Source organism: Saimiri boliviensis, chromosome 21, assembly GCF_048565385.1.
Source record: "Saimiri boliviensis isolate mSaiBol1 chromosome 21, mSaiBol1.pri, whole genome shotgun sequence".
NCBI lineage: Eukaryota > Metazoa > Chordata > Mammalia > Primates > Cebidae > Saimiri > Saimiri boliviensis.
In genome coordinates, this window is record NC_133469.1 from 8132385 (window position 1) to 8159576 (window position 27192).

At 54.7% G+C, this 27192-nt stretch overlaps 1 protein-coding gene across 1 annotated transcript; it reads right to left on the reverse strand.

The window, feature by feature from the left end:
• Positions 1-227: 227 nt before the first annotated feature.
• TTLL8 (tubulin tyrosine ligase like 8) lies at positions 228-26842 on the reverse strand. The gene is made up of 13 exons (XM_039463227.2): positions 26741-26842; positions 24495-24586; positions 23362-23500; positions 22526-22599; positions 19833-19961; positions 18840-18954; positions 17939-18064; positions 14937-15123; positions 10900-11048; positions 7311-7554; positions 5225-5648; positions 3927-4422; positions 228-464 (listed from the first exon to the last, which is right to left on the reverse strand). Exons 1-13 carry the CDS (start codon positions 26802-26804, stop codon positions 457-459), a joined length of 2247 nt encoding a protein of 748 aa, XP_039319161.1. The 5' UTR covers positions 26805-26842; the 3' UTR covers positions 228-456.
• Positions 26843-27192: the final 350 nt, after the last annotated feature.

A 27192-nucleotide genomic window follows, 5' to 3' on the forward strand; every position in this document is an offset into this window, starting at 1 on the left:
TGAAATGAATGGGAAGGCAGGTGAGGAGACGTTTTTAGAATGCAGCATAGGCAGCCAAATAAATCAGAGAAGTGGGAGGTTAGGAGATACAGGGAAAGCGAGAAGGCTTAGCAAGCATTTAGTCTGCGTTCCAAAGGGAAGGGGACAGAACGGGGTGGGGGCAACATTTAAAGACATCGTGGCTGAGAGATTCCCATAACTGAATGATGCCATGGCACACAGCAAACACATTTAAATTCCAGGCTGAATAAATGAAAATCAAATTGAATACTCAGATATCATATTAAAGCAGTCTTAAAAGCCGGCAGATAGAACAGACAGCTCCCCTTGGAGTGATGGCAGGCTCTGCCGATTTTCCGAGAGCCATGGTAAAGACAAGACAGTGGAAGGACGAATTCAACGTTCGGAGGGAGAGCGGCTGCCACCTGGCCTCCTGCCGCAGAGCATCTGACTCTGTCACGAACCTGTGTGAAAAAGATGTTTATAGACCGAAAGCTCATCTGAGCGGTCCACCGCTGGTGCCTCCCTAAAGAACACTGTCTTGAGTGGACTGAACGTGGTTCAGAATGAATGTGATTGGAAGCCTGAGACTCTGGAAGAGTGAAGGGCAAAGAGGAATGTATGTGGATAAATCTAAAAACCCTGGCTGTGCAGGCAATGATGATAATCACACCCAGTAGACTGTTAAAAACATTATTAAACAGGCTGACAGCAATAGCGAAGTCGGAAGGCAGCAGGGGACGTCCCAGTTTCCAGGCTTCAAAGTTGATGTAGTCTCAGGTGGGTGTAAATGCGATTTCCTTCACTTTAGATTTTGGTAACTTAAACGTGCAAGGAGTGATTTGTAGGCAGTCGCTAAAAGACTAGAGAGTATGTAACCTCTAAACCAGGAGAAGGAAAAAACAAAATGAGAGAAGAAGCATCAATGAAAACTGTGACAAGAACAGAGAGAAAACAGGAACATAGAATGGACAAGATCAACAAAAACGGAATGAAATCAGATGGTGGGCACTGTGATCATCGGGCTCCAAGGTAGGATGCTCACCCCCAGGCACTCATGCATGTGTGCTCCCCTCCTGCCTGAATCAGGATTGGGGTGCGTGGCCCGTAGAATGTAGCAGCAGCAGGGGTATGTGATGTCTCAGGTGAAGTCATAAAGAGACCTCATGACTCTAGTGGTCTCTCTTGAATCACTCACTGGAGGAATCCAGCTGCCGTGTTGTGAGGACACTCAAGCAGCTGTGTGGAAGGTCCACGTGGGAGGGACTGATGGGGGGGGTGCACCATCAGGGAGGTGGGTCTCCAGCCTCAGGCAGACCTTGAGATGAGGCTACCTCAGTTGACACCGGGACTGAGCCTCAGGAGCATTCCTGAAGCGGCACCATGCCGATGAGCCCTTCTCAGAGTCCTAAGCCACAGAAAACGTGGATGATAAATGTGCCCTTTGTCAGCAGCTCTGCTTTGCAGTGATTTCTTATGCAGAATCAATCACCACAGAATCCATGTACATGATTACATTAAATGTAAATGATAGGTGCGCTGATTAAAAGATAAAACATTGGCAATCTGGAATGTTATGCAGAGAAACATGTAAAACATAAGCTTATATAATGAAAGAAAAAATATACCAGGAAAATCCTCACCAAAATAAAATTAGTAACAATCTGAAATCTCTAAAGCAAGAACTGGCAGAATTCCATGCATCCCCAAGATTCTTATCATCCTTTGCTTAGTAACTGATAAAACAAGCACACACACACACACACACACACACACACACACACACCCCTAAGGAAATGAAGTATGTCAAAATCTGGCCCAATTCATACTTAATAATTTCAGAATTGCACAACATTATTGGCACTGAGAAACATTTGTAAAAATTGACCACCTAAAGCAACTGACAACCAATTTCTAAGATCATGGTCTCTAACCAAAATACAATTTAGCTTACAAGGAAAAGAAATAGCTAACTAGGCTAGGTGTGGTGGCTTACACACACCTGTAGTCCCAACACGCTGGGAGGCCAAGGCAGGTGGATTGTTTGAGCTTAGGAGTTTGAGACCAGCCTGGATTTTGCCTGGAACATGACAAAACCTCATCTCCACCAGAAAAAAAAAAAAAAAGCCAGATGTGGTGGTAAATGCCTGTGGTTCCAGCTACTGGAAATGCTGAGGCAGGAGATGGCTTGAGCCTTAGAGATGCTGGCTGCACTGAGCCAAAATCATGCCACGGAACTCCAGCTTGGGTGACAGAGCCAGATCCTGTCTCAGAAAAAAAAATAAAAAAATAAAAGTATAAAATCTGATGCTACTGCATTTCTAGGAAACTGATTTCTAAGTAACTGAGGGATTAAATAATTGTAATGAAAATGAGAAAATATTGAACTGAATAACAAAAATATAACATTTCAAAAAATTTTAGATTCCATTAAAACAGAAAATAAAGGGTCTCTGGTGACACTGATCAAGATGGGAGAGGGAGAGGAAGACACAGGTAATATTAGGAATAAAAATGAAGGCATCATCTAGTTCTGCAAAAAAAGATAACGAAGGAGCCCAGCACGGTGGCTCACGCCTGTAATCCTAGCACTTTGGGAAGCTGAGGAGGGAAGATCACTTGACGCCAGAAGTTTGAGACCAGCTTGGGCAACATAGTGAGACCCAGTTCCTTAAAAATAAAAAACGAAAATGAAGGAATGCAAGGTTAATTTCACAGTCAAATCAATCAATGTCATTCACCACATTAACAGAATAAAAGAAAACTGCCCAGTGAACTTGGGAGATGGGGCAGGAGGGTCCTGCAGGAGAACCCTGGCAGCATGGCTGGCATGTGGGGATAAAGGGCGGAGGAGACCTTTCCTCTCCACATGAGAATCTGGCACTGGGCTAAGTCTCCAGCTGCCTCCACTGATGACCCGGTAAGGGTAAACATCAACTCCTGTAGTCCGCAACACTGCTTACGGCAAATCTGCCCTGTGGCAGGCAGGCTACGTGGGGGCTGGAGACTCATCTGTGCCTGGTGGGACCCTCGTCCCTGGCCTTCCTGAGTGACCCCCACACCTGGGCGTGCACCCTGTGGGCCTGAGCCGTGGAGCTGCTGCAGGAGAGGCTTAGCCTCCTATGGGACAGGCGGCATCTCGGTGAGTGGAGTCCCAGCCCCTGAATCTCAGTGGGACTCGGGAGGCAGCAACACCTGCGTGCTGTCCTAGAGACCCCTCGTAAAGACCCCAGCACGCCCTCTTAAAGACCCCCATCACGCCCTCATAAAGACCCCACCATGCCCTCGTAAAGACCCCATCACGCCCTCGTAAACAGCCCACCACGCCCTCATAAATACCCTCGAGCAGGAGGAACAGGTGAAGCTGCCTGCTGGCCAGCCACGTCCCAGCCCCATATCCTTCTCAGCTACTCTGAGGCCAAGAGCAGCCAGTGGCAGCCCCTTAATTCTGAAGGTTTAGCCAAGGCTCAGAAGAGCCTGATAGGAGCCAGTGTGGTGGCTCCACCTGTAACCTCAGCCCCTCAGAGCCTTCAGAAAACCAGACGCAAAAGCTCAGTGGTCACTTTTGCCACCTCGCTTAGCCAGGGAGTTTGTGCTGTTCATGGAGCAGTTCGAGGCCGGAACTCAAATCCTCCCGACCCGCACCACACCCCAGAGGTATTGAGAAAGGCATCACCCGCCAGGTTCTACAGAGGGGACCCCACTATCCACCTGGCCAGCACTCCCACCCCCCTGACCCCCATGCGGGGCTGGAACAGGTGCGGCATGCCCCAAACCTGCTCCCAAGCTCATGCCCGCACCTCCGTCAGGGGCCACCCGGGCCCCAGCATCGAAGCCTGCTCTGTGCTCTGTCCTGGAGGGCACAGCGGCTGCTGGTGAGGGAGGGTTGGGGATGGAGCAGGCGGCCCCCACGGTCCCCGCATTACCTGGGGCTCCGGGTGGCGGACGCAGGGTGCTCTCCTCTGTCTTCAGGCCCTGCAGCACAGGCGCCAGGGGGTGCACATTAAAGAGGTTTGGATCTGAATATCTGGCCGGCTGGGCTTCAGGGTCACTGGTGTTCAGGGCCTGACTGTCCACGTGGCGGCAGAGGCAGGCAGGGAGCTCCGCCTTCCCAGCAGCCTTGGTGCGGGGGGGCTGCGTGGCTCTGCCGCTCTCGGCTGGCCTTTTTAGGGGTGCCAGCAAGGCCAGGGGGAGCCCCTTCTCATCCTTCAGTCCCAGGTCTCGCTGGCGAGCTGGTCGTGTGGGTCCCTGGGTGGGGTCCCGCATGGTGAGAGGGCACTGTGCTTTCAGCGGCTGTGCATCCCACAGCGAGGCTGAGGCCTTGAGGTTGCAGACGGGCAGCACCTGCCTCCTTGCCCTCCTCACGCCGATGCCCGCCACGCAGAGGTCAGACCCGCTGAATGGGGGCAGCTCGACCGCAGGCTGAGGGGGAAGGCACAGGTTGGGGGTGCTGGGATGTGGCCGGGATGGTGGAGTCCGTGCAGGAGGGGTCTGTGCAGGAGGGGTTGGTCGGGGCACAGACCCCCGCCTGACTCAGGAGTGAACACCTGGGGTTCCCTGCAGACCCTCAGGAGGCTCCCAGGCTCTGTAGAGCCTGAGGGGAGCTAAGGCTTCCTGAAGCTTGAGGGGCAATGTAGGGGGCTCCACACCCAAGGACTAGGCTGCCCTTTTCTCCAGCTTAGCCACAAGGAGGCCTCAAGAGAGAGGCAGCGGCCACACTTCCCGATGGCTCCAGCACATCTCCAGGCACAGGCCTCACCCCCCAGGAAGGTCTCAAGGGGAGAGAGAGGCCCCCAAAAGACCCTCGGAGTGGAATACACTGCAGGCCAAAGCGAAGGAGCAGCACGGTGGGCCTGGAGGCTGCCGGCATGGAGCCCCCACCTCCAACATCAGTCAGGGCTGGGTGGGGCTGGGAACGAGGGAGGAAAGCTGGATGGAGCTCAGAGCTGAGTGAGCAGGGCCGCCCTGCACACCCGGACGCCTGTAGCTGCCCCTTCCTCAGGGCCAATGAGGCACCGAGTCCCACAGGAGTGCAGGGCAGGCCCGGGTCACAGAGCAGGAGTCACGGAGCGGGATCAGCATCGTCCATGGACCCTCTGGGGCTGGTGGCCTGCAGCTCCACCATCACTGAGTAACCAGGTGGCAAAGCGTCTACACGGGGGGCTGCCACCAAACCCCCCAGAGGATGGCACCCACCACCCGGGCAGGGGCAGGCAAGGCTCACCTGCCTCCACAGGAGCTCGAAGTTGCCGATGTCACAGCTGCGGTCCACGGCCACCTTGATGGTGTCCTCCTGCACCTTCGCGCACAGCTGGGCCGTAACGGGCGTGGACGGGTGCATGGTGGGGCTGGAGTTGATCTCGATCAGCCAGGGCCTGAAGTCCCTCCCGAGCACAAAGTCGGCCCCGTAGAGCTCAAAGCTGTTCTTACGAGGCTCCACGTGATCCTGAGCCACCTTCATGACGTGGGCTATGGCTGCCTTCATGGACGGGTAGATGATGCTACCCCACATGGCACCGAGGCCCCGGCGCTGCAGGTACTCCTGGAACCTGGCGCTGGTCCACATGTTGTGTGCTGGCAGCAGAGGGCTGCGGCCCGCATCGTTCTTCAGGTGCTTCTGGACGGCATTGTTGCACAAGTGGATGGCGCTGCATGGGGTGGGGGGCAGGGGTCGAGCGGCAGGTGCTCAGCCTCCAGCTCAGGAAGGTGCCCAAGGCGGGTCCTCCCAGCCTACTCAGCTGGCTCTAGAGAATCTCGTCCCCAGGGACTCCCACGCCCTGCCAGAGGAGCCCAGGCCGGCTGGGGGGACTCCCCTGGCTCCCCAGCTGACACAGCCCAGGACAAACCTCAGTCCAGCGGGCAGATGCCCACCAGCCCAGGGCCCCCAACTAGGTGCTGCTGGCAAGTAAGAGCCTCCCTGCGCCTCAGTTTCCTCATCTGCATGTGGCCAGAGGGATGCTGGTGACACAGGGTGAGAAACGGTCACCTACCTAAAATTGTCAGCAATTTAGTTATACTCTTGCCCTATTTCTAAACAGGATTTAAAACTATCATGGTTTGGGAGATTGCACTATGCAATATGTACGTCAAAAGCATTTTCACTTCCATTGTGGGCGTGCTGGGTCAGGAATTTTCCACCTTGTTCGTTGGGGGCGGGGGGGGGAATGAGACCACCCATGACTGTATGTAAGTTATATTTCTACTGGGAAGTGGATGAAAAGAAAAAACATACAGGCACGTAGAAGAGCGTTTTGGCAAAAATAGCTTATCAGGGTTCCAACCTACAGTGCTAATGTTTAACCCCGTTCTTTAATTTTTGTCAGTACACGTCTGACCCGACATCAGGGACCCTCCCATCACTGGGATGCATGTTTATGTCCCAGATGGAGAAGCGGCTCGGAGAGGCCCTGAGATTGGCCAGGCACACGGCACACGGCACACGGCTCTCGGCTTTCGGCTCCAGGCCTGGGGACAGGGGCTGGAAGGAGCCATGGCTTCCCACTGCACGGGAGCTGCTTTTGTGCAGGTGAGTTCCTGGATCCCCTCCAGGCCCACTTGACCAGAAGCAGCGGGCAGATGAGAGTCAAGGCCCCAGGCTGGCTCCTCCCAGGCCCTCTTCTGGGTATGACTTCCAGCGCAACACCCAGCATGACGGCAGCCCCCAGCCTGGGACAGAGTTGAACCCCCTGCAAGGTCTCCGTTAAGTGACTCTTGGACCTCCCTGGATTCTCACTCCCTTGTAAAGCAGTCCCCACTCTTGCCCAGCCGTCAGGTCCCCCAGCCCCTCACACCAAGCGAGGGTCACACAACAGTCAAAGGAAGCCTTGGTGCCTGCAGACAGATGCTGGCAGACATCACTGCGTGGACAGCACACTCCCGAGGACACCATGGGCTCTTGTCATCCTGCCCATGAGGGACTGGGTGAGGCAGGGGTCTCTCCACCCTGGGCTCACAATGTCTGAGCCTCCACCAGGCACCCCACACATCACTTGCCCTGCACTGGGGTCCAGGTGCTGCCCACACCGTTCCGATACCCGCAGGCACAGGCAAAATGGTGCCTTTTAAGATTTTCCAGGGAAGACGCACAGCATGGGGTGTAGGGGGCTGGCTTTGAAGGCTGGTGGGCCTCAGCCTGTCCCAGGGGGAGGTCATCAGCCTCCCAAGCCTCAGTTTCCCCACCTGTGCCTCTCCTGGTGGCAGCTGGCAGTGAGGGGGCCCTGCCGGGGTCGTTTCTCACTGCAGCTGCTCCAGGGGTGAGGGCGGCAGCCCATTTCCTGGCCCAAGGTGTCCAGCTCGTCCTCCACACTGACCTGTCCAGCTTGTCCAGGGAGAAGCGCTGTGTTGAGAACCGCAGGTAACTCTCCTTGTAGAACCAGATGGTCAGGGGATTCCAGTCCGTGACAAGGAACCACTGCCTGATGTCAAACTTGGTGTCATAGATGAGCATTGGTGTCTCAATGTACTTCTGGACCACCCACTTGTTGTCCCTGGAAGGAGGGTGCTCTGCAGCCACCAGCTTGAGGATCTCCTCCACACGGTCCATGCACACTATGTCTGCAAGAGGCCACCAGTCAGCCCAGCCTGCACGGCCACTGTGCAGCTCCTGAGCCCAGGGGCAGGGCCGTAGCCTGGCCCCGAGACCTGCACTAGCTTTGTCTAGGGCCGGGGGGCAGGGAAGGCCCAGCGCTCACGGATGAGGTGGAAGCCAGTGCCAGTCTTCCCCAAGCTCTCCCCCAACAGAACCAGCCCCCAGGACTCCGAGGGGACACAGATCAGTGAAGGGGCAGGGACAGAGCCATTTTTAAAAGGGAGCCAGGAGGATGGGTGTGGTGGCGCACACCTGTAATCTCAGCACTCCGGAAGGCCAAGGTGGGTGGATCATTTGAGGTTGGGAGTTCCAGACCAGCCTGGCCAACGGGTAAAACCCCATCTCTACTAAAAATACAAAAATTCTTCTCCTGCCTCAGCCTCCCAAGTAGCTAGGATTACAGTGTGCATCACCTGATTTTGCCAAAACACGCCCAAAATTAGCTGGGCATGGTGGTGCACGCCTGCATTCCCAGCTACTCGGGAGGCTGAGGCAGAATTGCTTACACCCAGGAGGCGGAGGTGGCAGTGAGCTAAGATTGCACCACTGCACTCCAGCCTGGGACTCCATCTTGATAAGCAAATCAATAAAAGGGAGTCGGTATGCCCTAGACCACACTCTGGGGTTTGGTGTGAACAGGGAGCAGGGCATTCTAAGAACCTGAGAGCAGCCACCAAGATGGGCGGTGGGGTCTTGTGAGGGCTGTGAGGGGCAGCACTCGGGGTCTTGGAGTCCCGTGAGGGTAACACTAGGAAAGGCAGGGTGGGGGCCGCTGGTCCTCTTGTGCAGGTGGGTTTTCCAATTTCCCACTCTCACCCCCAAGTTAGACCACACAACTTGTGGAGACCAGCGGTATCTGTGCAGACGGCTGCAGCACTTCCTGCCAGCTGCTCTTTCTCTGCTGTAATAGCCTGAAGCCTCAAGGGAACTGGGGTCACAGGATGGGGGCTTTGATGGGAGGAGCATCCCTGCCGTGCCCCCACGCCAGCCCACGATGGACAACAGGCATGCATGAAAGAGGAGCTGCCCCGGATATATCTGCTACTGCTCGTTACGTGGCACCATTGGGTCTATTCTGACTGATACGGATTGCAGGGGAGCTCCATCTGCAGAGGCACAAAGCAGAACAAGCTGGAGGCAAGATTTCCCTGCAAAAATACCAGACTTTGCTTCTTCAGTTTTGGGAAGCTCAGACCTCGCCATCCTCAGATGAAGCTTGGGACACAGCCACAAACCAGTGACGTCACTCTGGGTCAGCACGTGCGGGCCCAACAGGACCAGGAGGGGCACAGCTAGTGACAGGCAGCATGAGGTGCATTTGGTTTGGAGCAGGTGGGTTTGGGGCATCCACCAAGCGTCCCTGGGGATGCAGGTGTCCACAGCGGGCGGAAAGTCTAGCCTGATGCACAGCGGCAGACAGGGTAGGTGAGTGCTTTGGACACAGCCTGGGGAGAGCACCCCACATGTGGCCAGGCAGGGTGGGCACTCATGGGAAGCCAGATGAAAGCCTGCAGGCTGCCAGGGGAGTGCGGACCACACACGCCCAGAAAAGGGCATGTGGCAGGACGAAAGAGGCTTTAGATTGAATTTAAGAAAATCACAACTTAATACTTTTTTGAGACGGAGTTCCACTCTTGTTTCCCAAGCTAGAGTGCAATGGCGTAATTTCGGCTCACGGCAATGTCCACCTCCAGGGTTCAAGCGATTCTCTGGCCTCAGTCACCGACCGCTATGCCCAGCTAATTTTGTATTTTTAGTAGAGACGGAGTTTCTCCATGTTGGTCAGGCTGGTCTCGAACTCCTGACCTCAGGTGATCCACCCTCCTTGGCCCCCAAGTGCTGGGATTACCGGTGTGAGCCACTGCACCGGGCCAAGATTTTTTAAAAAATCACACAAAACAGCCTGGGCAACATGGCAAAACCACATCTCTACCAAAAAAAAAAAAAAAAAAAAAAAATTAACCAGGTATGGTGGTACACACCTATAGTCCCAGTTACTCAGGAGGCTGAGGCGGGAGGATCACTTGAGCCTGGTGAGGCTGAGGCTGCAGTGAGCCGTAAGCACACCACTGCACTCCAGCCTGGGCTACAGAGTAAGGCCCTGTCTCAAAAAAGTTAAAAAATTAATAGTAAAAAATCACATAAAAATGAACCACTTGTGAATTAAAAGAAAACTCTTCAAAATAACTCGAGGCAGACAAAACCAAGCTAAAAGTAACATCTATTTAGATACAAAGGAAAATGAGAACATTATGTAACATAAACAAGATGATGCAGCTTTAAGCCACATTCAGAGGAAATTTCATAGTCTTAAAGCTTTTATTGTTGCATAAGAAATGAAAATAAATGAACTTAGCATCTAAGTTAGAGATAAGGGGGGGAATCTCTCAGGAAAATTGAAAAATGCAACCAGATGTTGGTTCTTCGAAACAGGAATAAGAATAGACCACTAGGAAGTCCTGTTTTGTTTTGTTTTTAATAGGACACACGGTACTCACCAGTGGGAATAGAAAAGAGAACATAGTCGCAGCTACATTCAAGAAGAGGTAGAAAAACACAAAGTGTAAAAGGTATTAAGAATCTACCTCCTAGAGTCTGGTATTTACAGGTGAGTTTTATAATAAATTCAAGGACTAGGAATTCCATTGTTAATTGGGATGAAAGTCCTTCATCCATTTTAGAGGCTAGCATACTCGTGATACCAAGAGGGCAATCATGGCAATATTAAAACCAAAACCAAAGGCTGGGTGTAGGGGCTCATGCCTGTCATCCCAGCACTTTGAGAGGCCGAGGCAGGTGAATCACTTGAGGTCAGGAGTTCGAGACCAGCCTGGCCAACATGGTGAAACTTCATATCTACTAAAAATACAAAAAATTAGCTGGTGTGGTGAGCGCCTGTGGTCCCAGCTACTCGGGAGGCTGAGGCAGAATAATTGTTTGAACCAGAGAGGTGGAGGTTGCAGTGAGGCGAGATTACGCCGCTGCACTCCATCCAGCCTGGACAACAAAAGCGAAACTCCATCTTGAATAAAAAAATCTTTAAAAACCCATAGACCAGTTTGTAAATACAAAGGAAGGAACCTAATTAGTCAACCAGAACCCAGCCTTGTGAATTGAACACAAGCTGTGAAGACGCCTCTTCGTCCAAGACTGCTCCAGTGCCCGTGAGGCCGAGCCCCATGCTGCCCCCACACTTCCTTCCCCGTGGTGCGTGGGCCTGAGACTGTCCCTCACTCATGGCAGCTGGCATCAAGTGAGGCCATCAGTAGCTGTGAATGCGGTCCAGGTGGCACCCACACCAGCGAACTCACCTCGGCCCCGGGACTTGGCCGCAGGCTTTATAATCCAGATGTTCCGCAGCCCGTCGATGTCTGTCTGAGGGTTCACGGATGTGATTTTATTCAGCAGAGCCTGGCACTGCAGAAAGTAACTTCTTGAATTGGAGATGAAAGCGTCACCACTACAAAGCAAGATCCGGAAAGTGCATGAGACTCCGAGGCTGGGGCCCAGCTCGCCCACCAAGCAGGCTCCACTCTGGGACGGTCCGGGGCTGACCTGGCGGGAAAGGGCTGGGGGCCACACCAGGCGAGGGCCTTGTGAAGGGCCATGTGGGGACCCCAGTGTGTGTGTCTGAACTGGCCATGGGCCTCAAGCAGCACCCTGCCTGGGTGGAAATGGTGGGAGGCAGGTGAGGGGAGACGCAGCCGTGCCCGGGTTCCACCTGTGATTGGTGGTGCCTGGGCCCATCCCTGGTAGGAAAGTGCCCGGCCCGTGCAGGTCTCCTGTGTCCCCACCAGCTGCCAGCACCACGTCCTGTGAGCTCAACATCAGCCTGACTCGAGACCCCATTGGTGGCTTTGCAGTCATGGGCTAGACACCAGAAGTCATAACTACAGGGAAAAAGGAGAGGGTAAGGAGAGCTAATTGATCGGGTTTAGAGCTCGGGGTGCACTCCTGCTGCCTGGACGGTGGAGGGGAAGCCATGTGGTGCCAGCAGCCACCCCAGGGCCCGTTGGACCCGTCGGACCCATCCTGCATGGGCAGACTCAGGGCTGCAAAGAAGAAGGCCCAGCGTGGAGCCCCCCTGACATCCTGACGAGGCGGCTGGGGCACAGGAGCGGGGCCAGCGGGGCTCCAAGGACACCAGCCATGACTCTCCTGGCCGGCCTGAGCTGGGGTGGGACTCCATTCACACCTCCTGGGGCGGCTTGAAGGGAGAAGTGAGTCTGGGGTGTCCCTGACAACATGGGAAGGGCCCCACCCGGGAAGGACTGAAGGTGACCTCAGGTGGGCAGCACCTCCCTGCTCTCACCAGCCGACACGCCTCCTCCCTGGTAAGCGATGTGCACTCCTGGCCCCAGGATGGGAACAGGACCCTCCACTGCGGTGAGAACGTGAAGCAAACCAGGTGCAGCCAGCCCCCCGACCCCGCGCCCCTGAAACAACCCCGTCCCTGCTGCACGGGCTGGCCCAAGACGATCGTGTGTAAATAGGACAGGTCACTGTGGACGTCCACCATGCTGGTCACAGCCAGCGCCTCCCAGGGGACCAGCAAGCTTCCAGTGACCCGGGGCTGCAGTGACTTGCTCAGGAGGAAGACAAGCTGTGGCCATCCCATAGGAAGGAATCCCTCACGGCATCCCCAGGACAGCCCAGCCCCCAGCCAGGGACGCCCTCACACTGGGAGGTGGGATTTGAGCAGGACCACCCTCCCCGCAGGTGCGTGCACTGTGGTGTTGGCCCTGCTTTGCGGGGAGAAGGCTGAGAGCAGTGAGGGTTAGAGTTGCTCATGAGCCCAGCAGAGCGACACGCAGGAGCTGGCAACACCCAGGAACCATGAAATGCACGTCCCAGACTCAACAGAGAACAAGCTGGGCCTCCAGATGCTGGCAGTGAGCAGGGCACAGCCACGGCTGAGTCCTGACCCCGGGGCACACCTTAGCCCAGTAGATGAGGACTGACCGGCCTGAGGCACCAGGGGCTCCCAGAGAGAGCCTCTCCAGCAGCAGCTGGGAAGCTCCCGTGGACACCCACACACCCTCATGATGTGGTTGGGGATGAGTCCGCCACAGGGACACGTCGGGGCTCCGATGCTGCCACCTGGTGGTCACCCCTGGGACTTCCTTTTAATTTAGGTCTAAGAAAATACAGCGCAGTGCATCCTGCCATACTTGAAAAATTCAAGTTGCACAATGTGTTCATCCATGTACGCCCGTGCACCTGCCCCCGGGCCGAGACAGGAGCGCCCCCGCTCCTCAGCAGGCAGTGGGGATCAGTGGCCGTGCTGACCGTCACTGGACAGGGCTAGCCTGTTCTTGAACTTCCTATCAGTGAAACCACACTTTGTACTCCTTTGTGCATGGCCTCTTTTTCTTTTTCTTTCTTTCTTTTTTTTTTGAGACAAAGTCTCACTCTCTCCCAGGCGGGTGTGCAGTGGTGTGATCTTGTCTCACTGCAACCTTCACCTCCCAGTTCAAGCAATTCTCCTGCCTCAGGCTTCCGAGTAGCTAGGATTACAAGTGCCCACTACTACACCTGGCTAATTTTTGTATTTTTAGTAGAGACAGGGTTTCACCATGTTGGTCAGGATGGTCTTAATCTCCTGATCTCCTGATCCACCCACTCAGCCTCCCAAAGTGCTGGGATTACAGGCGTGAGCCACCACGCCCGGCAATACTTTATAATTTATTTAAATTATTTAAATATTAAATTTTCTATACGAACAATCATGTCATCTACAAACAAGAATTTTATTTTTTCCTTTCTCATCTTCATGCCTTACTTTTTTCCTGTACTATTAAACCAGTCAGACCATTCAAAGCTGAACAGAAGTCTGATGGTAAGCATCTGTCTCATTCTGATTTCACTTTCAATAATATATAACCACTAAGAAATATGTTAGCTGTTGGATTCTTAAACTTTCAAATGAAAAGATTTAATTGTGTGGAAGTCACACCTGTAATCCTAGCACTTTGGGAGTCAAAAGCAGGAGGATTGCCTGAGGCTAGAAGTTCAAGACAAGCCTGGGCAACATAGCAAGACCCTGTCTCTACAAAAAATTTAAAAATTAGCCAGTGTGGTGGCATGTGCCTGGAGTCCCAACTACTTGAGAAGCTGAGGTGGAAAGATTGCTTGAACCCAGGAGTTTGAGGTGGCAGTGAGCTATGATTGTGCCACTGCACTCCAGCCTAGGTGGACAGAGTGAGACCCCATCTCAAAAAAAAGTTTTTTCACTTCCTAGTTTGCTATTCAAATTTACAAGAACAGGTATTAAGTTTCACCAATTTTTGCATCTTTCGAGATGATCATATAGCTTTCCTTTTGACCTCACTGACCCCACGTGTGCCGGCGTGGACGGACCTCACAAATCCCACATGTGCCGGTGTGGACGGACCTCACTGACTCCACATATACCGGTGTGAATGGACCTCACAGATCCCACATGTACTGGTGTGGACAGACCTCACCAACCTCATGTGTGCCAGTGTGGATGGACCTCACAGATTCCATGTGTGCCAGTGTGGATGGACCTCACTGACCCCATGTGTGTCAGCATGGACAGACCTCAAAGACCCCACGTGTGTCAGCGTGGACAGACCTCACAGACTCGCCCCTGGTGGCAGCTGCTCATGCTTCTGGGGTGCCAGAGCCACCTGTGCCCAGTTCCTCTCTCTGGTGGCTGCTGGCAAGGGAGTGCTGGACTCCTGGCTCCGGAAAGAGCTTGGCCCTCAGCAGGGGGCAGAAAGGCCGGGGTCAGCCTTCGCACCCCTGGAGCAGCGAATGGTGATGAGGTTGGCGAGCCAGGAGCTCTGGGCCCAAGCGTGCCTCTGCCAGTCACTTGCCAATGGCCAAGAGTGAGGCAGGTGGCCCAGCTGTGAAACGGACAAATCCCACCTGCCTGTCTCAGACTGTGGGGGACTCAAATGACATCACTCCCTTCTCGATTTTGAAGATGCACAAGACAATGTTACTCCCCAAAGGCGCCCCAAGGCGGGTATCCTCTCAACATCCCCAGTGGAACAGGCAACAGAGGGCCTAGGCACCCTGACACTCATAAGGCACCTCAACATCCAGACAGACACCTCAATACCCAACAAGCATTCCAGACTCCAGACAAGTGCCTCAATACCCAACAAACATCTCGACACCCAGACAGAAGCCCCAACATCCAGACACCCCAATACCCAACAAGAATACCCCACAGGTAAGTTAATGCCCAGACAGGTGACCCAGTTCCCAGAGGCCGCACGGCCCCTGCAGCTCCTGCAATCCCCACTCGCCAGCTCTGGCGCGTGCTGAGGGAGGCTATACTTCGGGCTCTGCGAGCCGAGGCCTGTGCAAGTCTTACTGAATGAGGGCATAGTACTGCTGGGTCAGGTCCTCCCACTCCGCCTCGGTGAGGTCCTCCGTGGTGCCCTCTGCCATGTCGATGTCCTCATGCTCCAGCTTCCCCAGGTAGGTCTGGCACACCTTGCACGCGACGTCCACAAGCTGCCCAGGAAGGCCCCTGAGCTTTGCCTCAGCATTTTCAGCATCTGAAACCCAAACACAGGCACATGGAGTGTGGACCCCCACAAGGAGGCAGCCCCGCCCACCTCGTGGAGTGATACCTAAAGCCATGGACAAAGGCAGCTCCACTCCCTCTGTGCCCCGATACCCAGACAGGCACCCCAAGACCCCACAAAGCTTCTCTGGGCAGCCACCCTGGATGCCACGCCTGCATCTGTGCAGGTGACTTCCTCCCCTGAACGGCCCGATCCTCCACTGGCTCGGTGAGTACCACCTCCCCAAGCAAACATATGGACCCTGCCGCCTGACTCTCAGTGCCCCATAGTAGCGATTACTAATAAGTTCAACTTCATTAAAATGAAAAGCTTCTGCTCTGTAAAGGACAGTGAGAAGACAAGCCATAGATTGGGAGGAAATATTTGCACACATCTAATAAAGGAACATTATCTAGAGTATGCAGAGAACTCTCGAAAGTCAACAATAAGAAAACGTAGTTTTATTTTTTATTTGTATTTTTTTGAGCCAGAGTTTTGTGCTTGTCTCCCAGGCTGGAGTGCAATGGCAAGATCTTGGCTCACTGCAACCTCCACCTTCCAGGTTCAAGCAATTCTTGTGCCTCAGCCTCTCAAGTAGCTGGGATTACGAGTGCCCACCATCACACCTAGTTAATTTTGTATTTTTAGTAGAGATGGAGTTTCACCACGTTAGCCTAGCTGGTCTCCAACTCCTGACCTCAAGTGATCCACCTGCCTCAGCCTCCCAAAGTGCTGGGATTACAGGTGTGAACCGCCACATCCAGCCAGAAAACATAATTTACTAATGTGACTCTGAACAGTCACCTCACCAAAAAATCTATACAGATGGAAAACAAGCATATGAACACATGCTCAACATCAAATGCCACTGTGAAATCGCAAATCACAACAATAATGAGGCACTACGACAGACCCCGGAGAATGGTACAAACAGAACACTGACAACATCAGATGCTGGTCAGGATGTGGAGGACAGGAACTCTCCCTCATTGCTGGTGGAAATGCAAAATGGTGCAGCTACTTTGGAAGACAGTCTGGTAGTTTCTTAGAAAACTAAACCTACTCTTGCCACATCACTCAGTAAGTACACTCCTTGGGATCTGCCCAAAGGAGGGCAAAATTTATGGCCACACAAAGACCTGCACACAGATGTTTACGGAAACATTATTCATGATTGTCAAAATCTGGAAGTGACCAAGATGTCTTGCAGTAGATGAACAGATAAACAGTGGTGGATCCAGAGAGTGGAATATTACTCAGCGCTAAAAAGAGTGAGCTATCAAGCCGTGAAAAGACTTGGAAGAATCTTAAATGCATATCACTAAGTCAAAGAAGCCCATCTGAAAAGGCTCCATGCTACCTGGTTCTATCCAAATGGCATTCTAAAAAAGGCAAAGCCATGGAGACAGAAAAAGATCAGTGGTAGTCAGGAGCTTGGGGTGGGGGTGGGGGGATGAGGAGACAGCACAGAGAGTTTTGGGGTGGGGGGATCTTCTCTGTCTGATACTGGAACGGTGGATACACATCATCATACATTTGTCCAAACCTGCAGAATGTATAAAACCATTTGGGTTACCATGATGTGTCAATGTAAGTTCATCAACTGGGTTAAAATTATTAATTAGGCCGGGTACAGTGGCTCAAGCCTGTAATCCCAGCACTTGGGAGGCCAAGGTGGGTGGATCACTTGAGGTCAGGAGTTCAAGATCAGCCTGACCAACATGGCGAGACCCCATCTCTACTAAAAATACAAAAAATTAGCCAGGTGTGGTGTCGTGTGCCTGTAATCCCAGATACGCAGGAGGCTGAGGCAGGAGAATCACTTGAACCAGGAAGGTGGATGTTGCAATGAGCCAAGATCACACCATTTTGCACTCCACCTGGGTGACAGAGTGAGACTTCATCTCAAAAGAAAAATAGAATCATTAATTAGGAGGCCATCGGACTGAGGTGGCCCAAGTGGCCTCGTGTCCAACATAAGCAAGCCAAAACCTAACTCAGAATTGAAAGTGAAACCTGAGCACAGCCAGTCACAGGCAGCCCGCTGGGAAAAGTTCCCACTCAGCACAGATAAGGCCACTGCCCCAGCGTTCAGCAATTGGGATTTGTTTCGTCCGCTTCCACATTTACCTAGAAGAGCTTTTCCCTCGGTGGAGCCCTGCAGCCGTCTGATTGGCACAAATACACACTAAAAGTCTAATGCACTCATGTTCGTGTGTCAGCAGTTGCAGTGAACGCACCGCTCTGGAGGGGGTGTCGACCGCGGGGGAGGCGCATGGCAAATCCTGGGCCTCTGTTCGGCGGTGCTGTGAACCTAAAACCGCTCTAGAAATCACATTTTATTAAAGTCACAAGAAAGATTTGGATTTTGTCCGAAACCACGATGGCTGGCTCACATCCCTGCACCACTTAGGGCACCTCTCTCTGGGGCTTCCTGCATTCTCTCCCACAAGGCCTTTCTGGGGAGACTCGGGCTGCGGCATCAGGGTGGCCATGGGGCACGACCACAGGCTGGAACCACGTCCATGGCACGGAACTGTGGTGGTGAGCATGGGACTCGGATGTCCCAGGGCTGTGTTAACTGCCAGGTGCTTCGCAAACCGGGCGACTTCAGCATTTAGCCCCACGGTTAGATCAGGAAACACGTTTGCTGTGAGAATCGAGAGAGTCTGAGGCATGGCTGCATCTGGTCCCGGCTGCTCAGACCCTCGAGACTGACTATGCCCAGGAGGCAGGAGGGCCCCCGTGGAGGCCCCCAGCTCTGGCGGCCCGGCACTGCCCGGCCCCGGCCCCATGCCCCACACACCTGTCCTGCTGCTCAGCTCGCTGCTCTCGGCCTCCTCCGCCTGAGCCCTGGGCTTGCTCCTGCCGCAGCTCTGGTGACTGACCACCCACTTGAGGATGCTGGATGCCATGGTACGCCGGAAGTCATCTGGAAGGACAGCACAGCCTCATCCTGTGCTCAAGCCGGAAGTGAAGGACAGCACAGCCTCACCCTCCACCTGAGCCTGAACTGGGGACTGGAGTTGGGGCCAGGGCCTCGGAAGCTCCCGCACCTGCCCCACTTCCTGGCTCACAGCTGGTGGAGGCCAGGCCTGCACCCACAGCTCGCTCTGCCTGGCCTTCTCCCCCCAGCACCTCTGTGACTGCAGCTGTCCAGCTGCACCCCTTGGCCTCCAACCATGGAGCCGGCCTCACCCCAGTGGCTCGCGCACTGTCCCCAGGCCCAGATGCAGGGCCACGCACTCCGTGACTGCCCGCCGTCCCTCCCCTGCACCCCTGGCCCCTGCACTGCCGTGACCATGGCCTCTGTCCTCTGTCCTCTGTCCTCAGACCTGGCCTCATCAATCTGTCCCAGTGCCAGGGGGCTCCTTCTAGAAGCCTCTCTGCTGACAGCACTGGGCCCTCTGCCCCGTCCCACGCATTGCTGTGTCTCAGAAGGCAGAGCATGCATCGCATGGGACCTGCAGGCCGGGTGCTGAGCAGCAAGGTGACCACATCTAGCCCGGCCAAGATGAGCAGCACCACTCTGAGCTGGCACAAGCCAGCAGGGCCTCCCCGGCCTGCCCTGACCAACACCCGCTCCACAGCCGCAGTGCCCCTCCCCCTTCCGAGGTTGCCCACGGAAGTTTCCAGACCAGCCCTTGCCAGGGGACCAGAGGTGCTGAGCTGGGGTGCTGGCTGCGCCCCGGGGCCGCGTCACTCACCCAGGAACTCCTGCTGCTCGCTGTCAGTGCAGAGGCTGTAGCAGCGTGGGAAGAAGGAGTCGGGGTTCGCCGGGACATACCACGGCAGGCTCCGCATGTTCACGCACAGCCCGATCTCCAGAGACAGTGGCGTGTTAGGCCTGAGGGGCAGCTCCGCTCCACTTCGCTCGAAAGGCAGGACCCCCCATCCACCTCAGACTCGCCTGACCACCGGGCACCACAGGGCACCCCTGGGGCAGACCCCTCCCCCTCCCTGTCCCCAGTCTCTCGGCCTCTCAGGGCCTCAGGCCAGGCTCTGCACACAGGGTCTTTGCAGGAGCCGTGTTTCCACCAGCAGGGCCGGCCCTGGCCTGACCCGGAGGAGGCCTTGGGGTGGCAGGTGTGGAAGGCCACCTTATCCCCCATCCCCGCCCCATACACTGTGCTGAGGCAGCTACACCCCGCCGGCTGAGGGGGCCCCTGTGCTAGGGAAGCCCCTCTGCCCTACCCCTCCCTCAGCAGGGTCCCCACACCCTGCATCCTGGCCAGGCCCCAACCCTGGACCTTGGTGGAAAAGTGTGGCAGCTGCCTTGTGCAGTGCCAGGGATGGGGGAGGCGGGAAAGTGCCCAGTGACGTACATTCCCAGTCAGGGACTGCTGCAGCGGAGGGCTACACCCCTGCCCCTGGGAACCCACAGCCCCTTCACGGGCAAAGCCCGGTGGCAGCTCCCACTCAGCCCCATCTTTGACTTGGCCTCTGTGCCCTGAGGCCCCAGAGACACAGAGCAAAGGGCCCAGGGGTGCTAGGGGTGGGGTGGGCACTGAGTGATTCTGGCCATGGCGTTAGACCAGTAGTCCCAGGAGGCACCCAGGAGGTGAGTGGTGGCCGCCTATGGCCACCCATGGCCACTGACCAGCCGCCAGGGGTCCCTAGTGGCTGCAGAGGCTCCTCCCCCCACCCTTGCCGGCTCCTGCAAGCCCCACCCTCTCCTGTCACCCTCAGCAGCGGCTCACCTTGGTGGTGAAGGAGGCAGTCTTGGCGTAGTGGTTCAGCATCTGGTCACAGGTCAGGTTGTGATAGTCAATGACGTCCCTCTTGATGGTCCAGAGAAGGTAGGGCATCTCGTTTTTTACCAACCTAGACTGGCAAGAAGAAAGTCTTTGTTGATAGCCAGCAGTCAAGGTTCACGCCAGCCGGGACGTGACGGAGCGAGGCGAACATCAGAGGATAAATTGGGCGCAGTGTGAGGCTCCCAGCCGTGCTCCTTGAGCGCCTGCTGCACACGGGGCCTGGGGCGCAGCCAGGACCACACGGGGTTCCACTCAGGGGCCTGGTGCTCTGGAGAGCCAACCCTGATGTGGGAGCTGCAGGTGAGACTGAGCCCTCCACATGGGGTCTCCATGGGGTGGGGACGAGCCACTGGCCAAGGTAGAATACACAACACTTCACGACCAGGAGCTCACAGTCCCTGGGATGGAGGCCCCTAGGCCTGCACCACCTGCAGAGCCCCACCTGGGCCCCAGGCGCTGGCCACTGATCCTGCCCTGCTGATAGAGGGGCCGGGCGGGGAGCTGGGGCCTGAAGCCAGGGCGTCCTGTTGGCGCTTTTCTGTCTGCACCAATGGCCCATGTTGAGTCAAAATTCCAACCAGGCCGGGCATGGTGGAGCAGGCCTGTAATCCCAGCACTTTGGGAGCCTGAGGCGGGTGGATCACGAGGTCAAGAGATTGAGACCATCCTGGCCAACATGGCGAAACCCTGTCTCTACTGAAAGTGCAAAAATTAGCCGGGCGTGGTGGTGCGCACCTGTAGTCCCAGATACTCGGGAGGCTGAGACAGGAGAATCACTTGAGCCCAGGAGGCGGAGGTTGCAGTGAGCTGAGATTGTACTACTGCACTCCAGCCTGGGCAATAAAGAGACACTCTGTTTCCAGAAAAAAAAAAAGAAGAAGAGAAAGAAAATAATTGAAAATAATTCCAACCCCACAAAGAGATTCAAGAAAGGAAAACATTCTTCAAAATCCTCTCCCATGAGATAATCTCTGACCTGACACCTTGGAGAGCACTCATCTGAGTCGGTCTCTGCAGACAAGTGCGTGTGGACACACAGACACCCACATTTACCTTCACGGGCAGAATCCCACACGCGACATTCCACAAGGCGGAAGGTTCCACGCGGCGCCCTGTAAGTGCAGGCCAGGCCTCCCTCCACCCTGCTCTGTGCAGACCCCAGGGAGGGAGCTGGGCCTCAGGCCCTCTGTACTTCATGGTCCAACCTCCTGTTCCTACCCTTGGAGTGGCATCTGTCGCTTTCCTTGTCATTTTCAGATAGAAGTCTCATTTTTTAACACATGTTTTGAATTATCTTAGAAATATAAAAGTGTAAGGCTGGGCCTGGTGGCTCACACCTGTAATCCCAGAACTTTGGGAGGTCAAGGCTGGCAGATCACCTGAGGTCAGGAGTTCGAGACCAGCCTGGCCAACAGGTGAAACCCTGCCTCTGCTAACAATGCAAAAATTAGCCAGGTGTGGTGGTGTGCGCCTGTAATCCCAGCTACTTGGGAGGCTGAGGCAGGAAAATCACTTGAACCTGGGAGGCAGAGCTTGCAGTGAGCCGAGATCGAGCCTCTGCGCTCCTGCCTGGGTAGCAAGTGCGAAACTCTGTCTCAAAAAAAAAGAAAAATGTAAAAGTGTAAATAATAGCATACTAACCGCTAACCACTAACCACTGCATCCTGGGGTGAGAAACAGCATTATCAACAGAACCAAAGTCCCTCAGTCACCCCCGTCAGGTAACTGCACCTGCATCTCTCTCCTCCACACCTAGTGAGCCGAATGTTTTCCCCGAAATGTATGTGTTGCAGTCCTCACCCCCAGGCGATGGCATAGGAGGCAGGGCTCTAGGATTAGGTCGTAAGCATGAGGCCCTTATAAAGTGGCCCCAGAAAAACCCTTGCCCGTGTGAGGACGCAGAAAGAAGTCAGCTGTCTGTGAAGCAGGGCACCCTCACCAGCCCAGCCATGCTGCCCCTGACCCAGCCTCCAGCCTCCAGAACAGTGAGGAGTGTTCTTTCCCGGGACCTGCAGAGTCGCTGGAGCACTCACGGGGTCTGTGGGAACGGCACTGACCCCAGGAACTTGGAAGAGTGAGCTCGCTGGCCTCGGGGGAGGCTCTCGATCAAGTCTGTGCCCATTTTTCTACTTGCCTTTTCATGACTGATTTGTGAGATCTTTACATATCCTGGATATTTGATCTTTTAAATTGTAAGTACTGCAAATGCCGCCTCCCACTCTGGTTTCTCTTTCACCCTCTTTATGGGGGAGCATGGGGTGTCCCTGAGGAACCAGATGGGGCTGGGGAGGTGGGAGGGCACACTGCTGTGTTGCTGGAGACCCCAGCTCACTCTCTGATCAGGCCTGGCCTGCAACACACACGCCAGGAAGGCCCTCAGCTTCCACGAGCACGCGGCAGGCCAGCCCAGTGTGGGTAGAGGGAGCTGGGCGCACCAGGTCTGCCCCCTGCACAGTGGCTCATCCAGCACTGAAGGGCTCACCACACCCCAGGTCAAGGGGCCCTGCTGTGACTGGGGTTTTGCCCCCACCAGACTGCCATCCCCCAGGACATGGGCAAGTGGGCACAGAGCAGGGTGATGGTGTGAGAAACCGTGGAGAGGCCGAGGCTGATTAGGACGCACGCAGGGGACGTACCATCACATCGTGGATGTCCTCTATTCTCTCCACAGCTGTTTCTTTATTTTCTTTCACTTCAGCAGGTTTATCATCTGCCAATGAGACACAGTGGGAGGCCTGAACATAGAGCCTCTGCCAGACTTCCGAAGCACTCCATTATCACCGTCAAGGGCAGGACGGCAACTTCCCCTGGTGGAGCGGGTGCCTCTGCGGGTGTTGGGTCAGGCTCGGGACATCCTGGCTGCCCCCACACATCCGGTGAGTGTCCACAGGACAGCAATCCCACCAGGGCTGTGACAGGGCATGGGGTCCCAGGATTCCTGGAGGCCCAGATGTCCTGGGGTACGGAACGGTGGAGACAGCTCAAGGTGGGGGTGGGTGTGATGGAGGCCATGGGGTCCCGGGCAGGGGTGGGCGGGAGGGGGACATTTGATCTGGGTCTCACTGGGACCAAGAGGACATAGACACAGTTGTGCAGAGGGTCAGTGAGGAGCAGTGGGTACCGTGGGGGCCTGAGGAGTAGACTTCAGGGCGCTGGGGCCAGAGGAGGGATGGCTGGGTGGGGCAGAGTAGGACTATGGAAACCACCCCGGCAGGAGGAGGCCCGGCCTGGGTTGGGGCCACAGGGACACTGAGAAGGGAGCAGTGCCAGGGGCTTGAAAGTGTTTGCCCTGCATGACCACCTGGGGCAGGGAGGCCAGGAGGATGATGGCGACCTGGAGTCGGAGAGATTCCATCATGCACACTGGGACCCGAGGGTAGGCAGCACGCTCAGGTTGGCATGGACACTCCCCCCCCATGCCCGTGGCAGACAGGCACGCCCTGCACTGAGACTTGCGCCTCCAATACCCTACCAGGGACCCGGGTGCCTCCATCCTCGACGTTGGGAATGACCCTGGGCAAGAAGTGGAACTTCTTCTCCACCCAGCCCTTCCTCCGCAGAGCGGCACGCACCACTGGGTAGTGTCCATAGATAGAGAAAATCTTCTTCTCCTAAGATCGCAAGAGGATATTTTTATTTCAATCATCTTTGGAGAACAGGTGGATTTTGGTTACATGGATAAGCTCTTTAGTGGTGATTTTTAAGGTTTCGGGGCACCTGTCACCCAATAGATAATTTTTTTTTTTTCGAGACGGAATCTAGCTCTGTCGCCCAGGCTAGAGTACAGTGGTGCGATCTCAGCTCACTGCAACCTCCACCTTCCAGGTTCAAGCGATTCTCCCTGCCTCAGCCTCCCAAGTATCCGAGTAGCTGGGATTACAGGTGCCTGCCACCACGCCTGGCTAATTTTTTTTTTTTTTTTAGACAGAGTCTCACACTGTCGCCAGGGCTGGAATGCAATGGCACGATCTTGGCTAATTGCAACCTCTGCCTCCCTGGTTCATGCAATTCTCCTGCCTCAGCCTCCCGAGCAGCTGGGATTACAGGTGCACACCACCACACCCAGCTAATTTTTTGTATTTTTAGTAGAGATGAGTTTTCACTATATTGGCCAGACTGGTCTCGAACTTCTGACCTCGTGATCTGCCTGCCTTGGCCTCCCAAAGGGCTGGGATTACCTGAGGTCAGGAGTTCAAGACCAGCCTGGCCAACATAGTGAAACCTCCAATTCTACTAAAAAATAAAAAAATTCGCTAGATGTGGTGGCATGCACCTATAGTCCCAGCTACTCACCTGTAGTCCCAGCTACTCAAGAGGCTGAGGCGTGAGAATTGCTTGAACCCAGGAGGCAGAGGTTACGGTGAGCTGAGATTCTGCCACTGCACTCCAGCCTGGGCAACAGAGCCAGACTCTGTCTCAAAAATAAATAAATAAACAGACAAAAAAATAAATAAATAAATGTAACTCCAGCCAAGTCCCACAGGGAGGAGGCTGCGGCTCTTAGGCACAGTACGTCAGATGCCAGACAAACAGACTCCAAGTTCCAAAACAAATGTTCTTTTAAAAAAGTGTTCCCCTCCCCACAGAGTCCCAAGGAGCATTTACCTTGATGGCTTTTTCTGTTAACTGCCTTGCTATTTTGTATCTGTCTAATTTAGGGGAGGAAGCCAAGTCTTGAGAAATTCCTTGTATTAATTCTGCAAAAGAGAAAGAGGACATCAAGTCAAAGGAAACAGCATCCAAGACTGGTTCGGTGGCTCACGCCTGTAATCCCAGCACTGCGGGAGGCTGAGGCAGGTGGATCACATGAGGCCAGGAGTTCAAGACCAGCCTGGCCAACATGGCGAAATCCCATCTCTACTAAAAATACAAAAGTTAGCCGTGTGTGGTGGCGCATGCCTGTAATCCCAGCTACTCCGGAGGCTGAGGCAGGAGAATCCCTCCCGCCAGCTCCTCCTGCCACTTTCTCCACCCCCTGGGCTCCAAAAACCCATGTCCGTCCAGCCAACTGATTTAGACTAAAGCTCCGAAGCACCTCAGTGGGGACGGTGCGAGAACAACTGTACGTCCGTGTGGAGAGGGCAAACTGTAACTGCTGCCTGACAACATGCCCCAAAACTAATCTTCGCTGTGTGAAAGCTGAACACACAGAGCCTCTAGGAGAAAACACAGAGAGTACCTTCACGACTGTGGGTCAGGAGAACATTTCTCAAACCGTCCCAGAAAGCACTAACCACACACGTTAAAATTGATGAAGTCCTGGACTTCATCAACATTCAAACGTTCTGCTTTGTTAAGAAAATGAAGGGGTAAAGCACAGACTGGAGAACAAATTCAAAGACATCTGCCCACCAGGCGCGGTGGCTCACACCTGTAATCCCAGCACTGTGGGAGGCCGAGGCGGGCAGATCACAAGGTCAGAAGTTCAAGACCAGCCTGACCAACATGGTGAAACCCCATCTCCACTAAAAATATAAAAATTAGCTGGGCATGGTGATGTGTGCCTGTGATCCCAGCTACTTAGGAGGCTGAGGCAGGAGAATCACTTGAACCCAGGCAGCGGAGGTTGCAGTGAGCCAAGATCCTACCATTGCACGCCAGCCTGGGCACAGAGTGAGACTCCATCACAAAAAAAAAAAAAAAAAAAAAAAAAGACACACATCTAATGAGGCCAGACATGAAATGGCATATTCTGAGGCATGCCATCCATGAGTCAGCAAAATTCATCCACCGTCACTGAGAACACAGCCATGGGAGGCGGGTGTGGTCGGAGAATGGCCCAAGGAACCAACAGCAGCAGAAGCGTCTGAGGCACATGAAGCAGAACAACTCCATCTTGAACAGGAGCTGTGTAAAAGGTGGCTGAGACCTGCCGGGATGCTGCATTCCCAGGTGGTGAAGACGTTCTAAGTCACAGGATGAGATGGGAGGTCAGCACAAGATACAGGTCATAAAAACCTTGCTGAGGCCGGGCGTAGTGGCTCAAGCCTGTAATCCCAGCACTTTGGGAGGCCGAGGCGGGTGGATCACAAGGTCGAGAGATCAAGACCAACCTGGTCAACATGGTGAAACCCCGTCTCTACTAAAAATACAAAAAAAAAATTAGCTGGGCATGGTGGCGCGTGCCTATAATCCCAGCTACTCAGGAGGCTGAGGCAGGAGAATTGCCTGAACCCAGGAGGCGGAGGTTGCGGTGAGCCGAGATCGCGCCATTGCACTCCAGCCTGGGTAACAAGAGCGAAACTCCGTCTAAAAAAAAAAAAAAAAACCTTGCTGATAAAACAGGGTGCCATAAAGGAGCCAGCTAAAACCCACCAAAACCAAGACAGTCACGAGCAAGACCTCTGATCATGCTTACCGCTATACTCCCACCAGCGCCATGACAGTTACGAGCGCCATGGCCACGTCAGGAAGTTACCCTAGGTGGTCCAAAGAGGGGAGGCATGAATATTCCACCCCTCACCTAGCATATCATCAAGAAATAACCATTGAATGCTTACGCTGTGTCTGTGTGGTAGAAGAGGGCAAGGGCAGGAAGGAAGAGAAGGGCGCAGCCCCCCATGACCCACCAGGAGAGCCCTTCACACCCACACATTTAATTTCCCAGCTTCCCAGGAAGCTGGCCAGTGGGATTGGGGAGCAGGAGGCAAGACCCAGCGGCCCCAACGCCCCTGGGGTCCTCTGCCTGGACCATCCAAAAGAAGGTGCCTGGTTCTGCAGCTCAGTGATGTGGCCGCCCCCGGATTCCCTGATTTCCCGGCAGCAGGCTGCAGCCAGAACTGCCTCTGAGCCTCGGAGCTGCCGCATGGCTCTGGGTGAGTGGCTGGCACGCAGGCATACAGGATACCCACTATTTCCTTCGCTCCCATCTCCATCCGAAGAAGCCGACCAGAACCCCTTCCTCTCTGGCTCCATGCTGGCCTCAGACAGCTCACCCTTCCCTCCTCCAGCCCCTAGAGGAGAGGGTGTGCTGGTTATGAGAAACGGGGAGGCTGTGGAGGGCCCCAGGAGCGAGAGGGTTCTATGCCCCAGTGGAGGGTCAGGTCAGGGTTGGGGGTCAGGTGTTAGTTGGCAGATCAGGTCTGAGTTGGGGAGCAAGTCTGGGTTGGAGATCAGGTCTGGGTTGGGGTCAGGTCTGAGTTGGGGGTCAGGTCTGGGTTGGTGGATAAGCCTGAGACTGGAGGTCAGGTCTGGGATTGGGGTCAGGTCTGGGGTTGGGGGTCAGGTCTAGTTGGGGGTCTGAGTTGGAAGGTCGGGTCTGGGTTGAGGGTCAGGTCTGGTTTGGGGTCAGGTATGAGTTGGA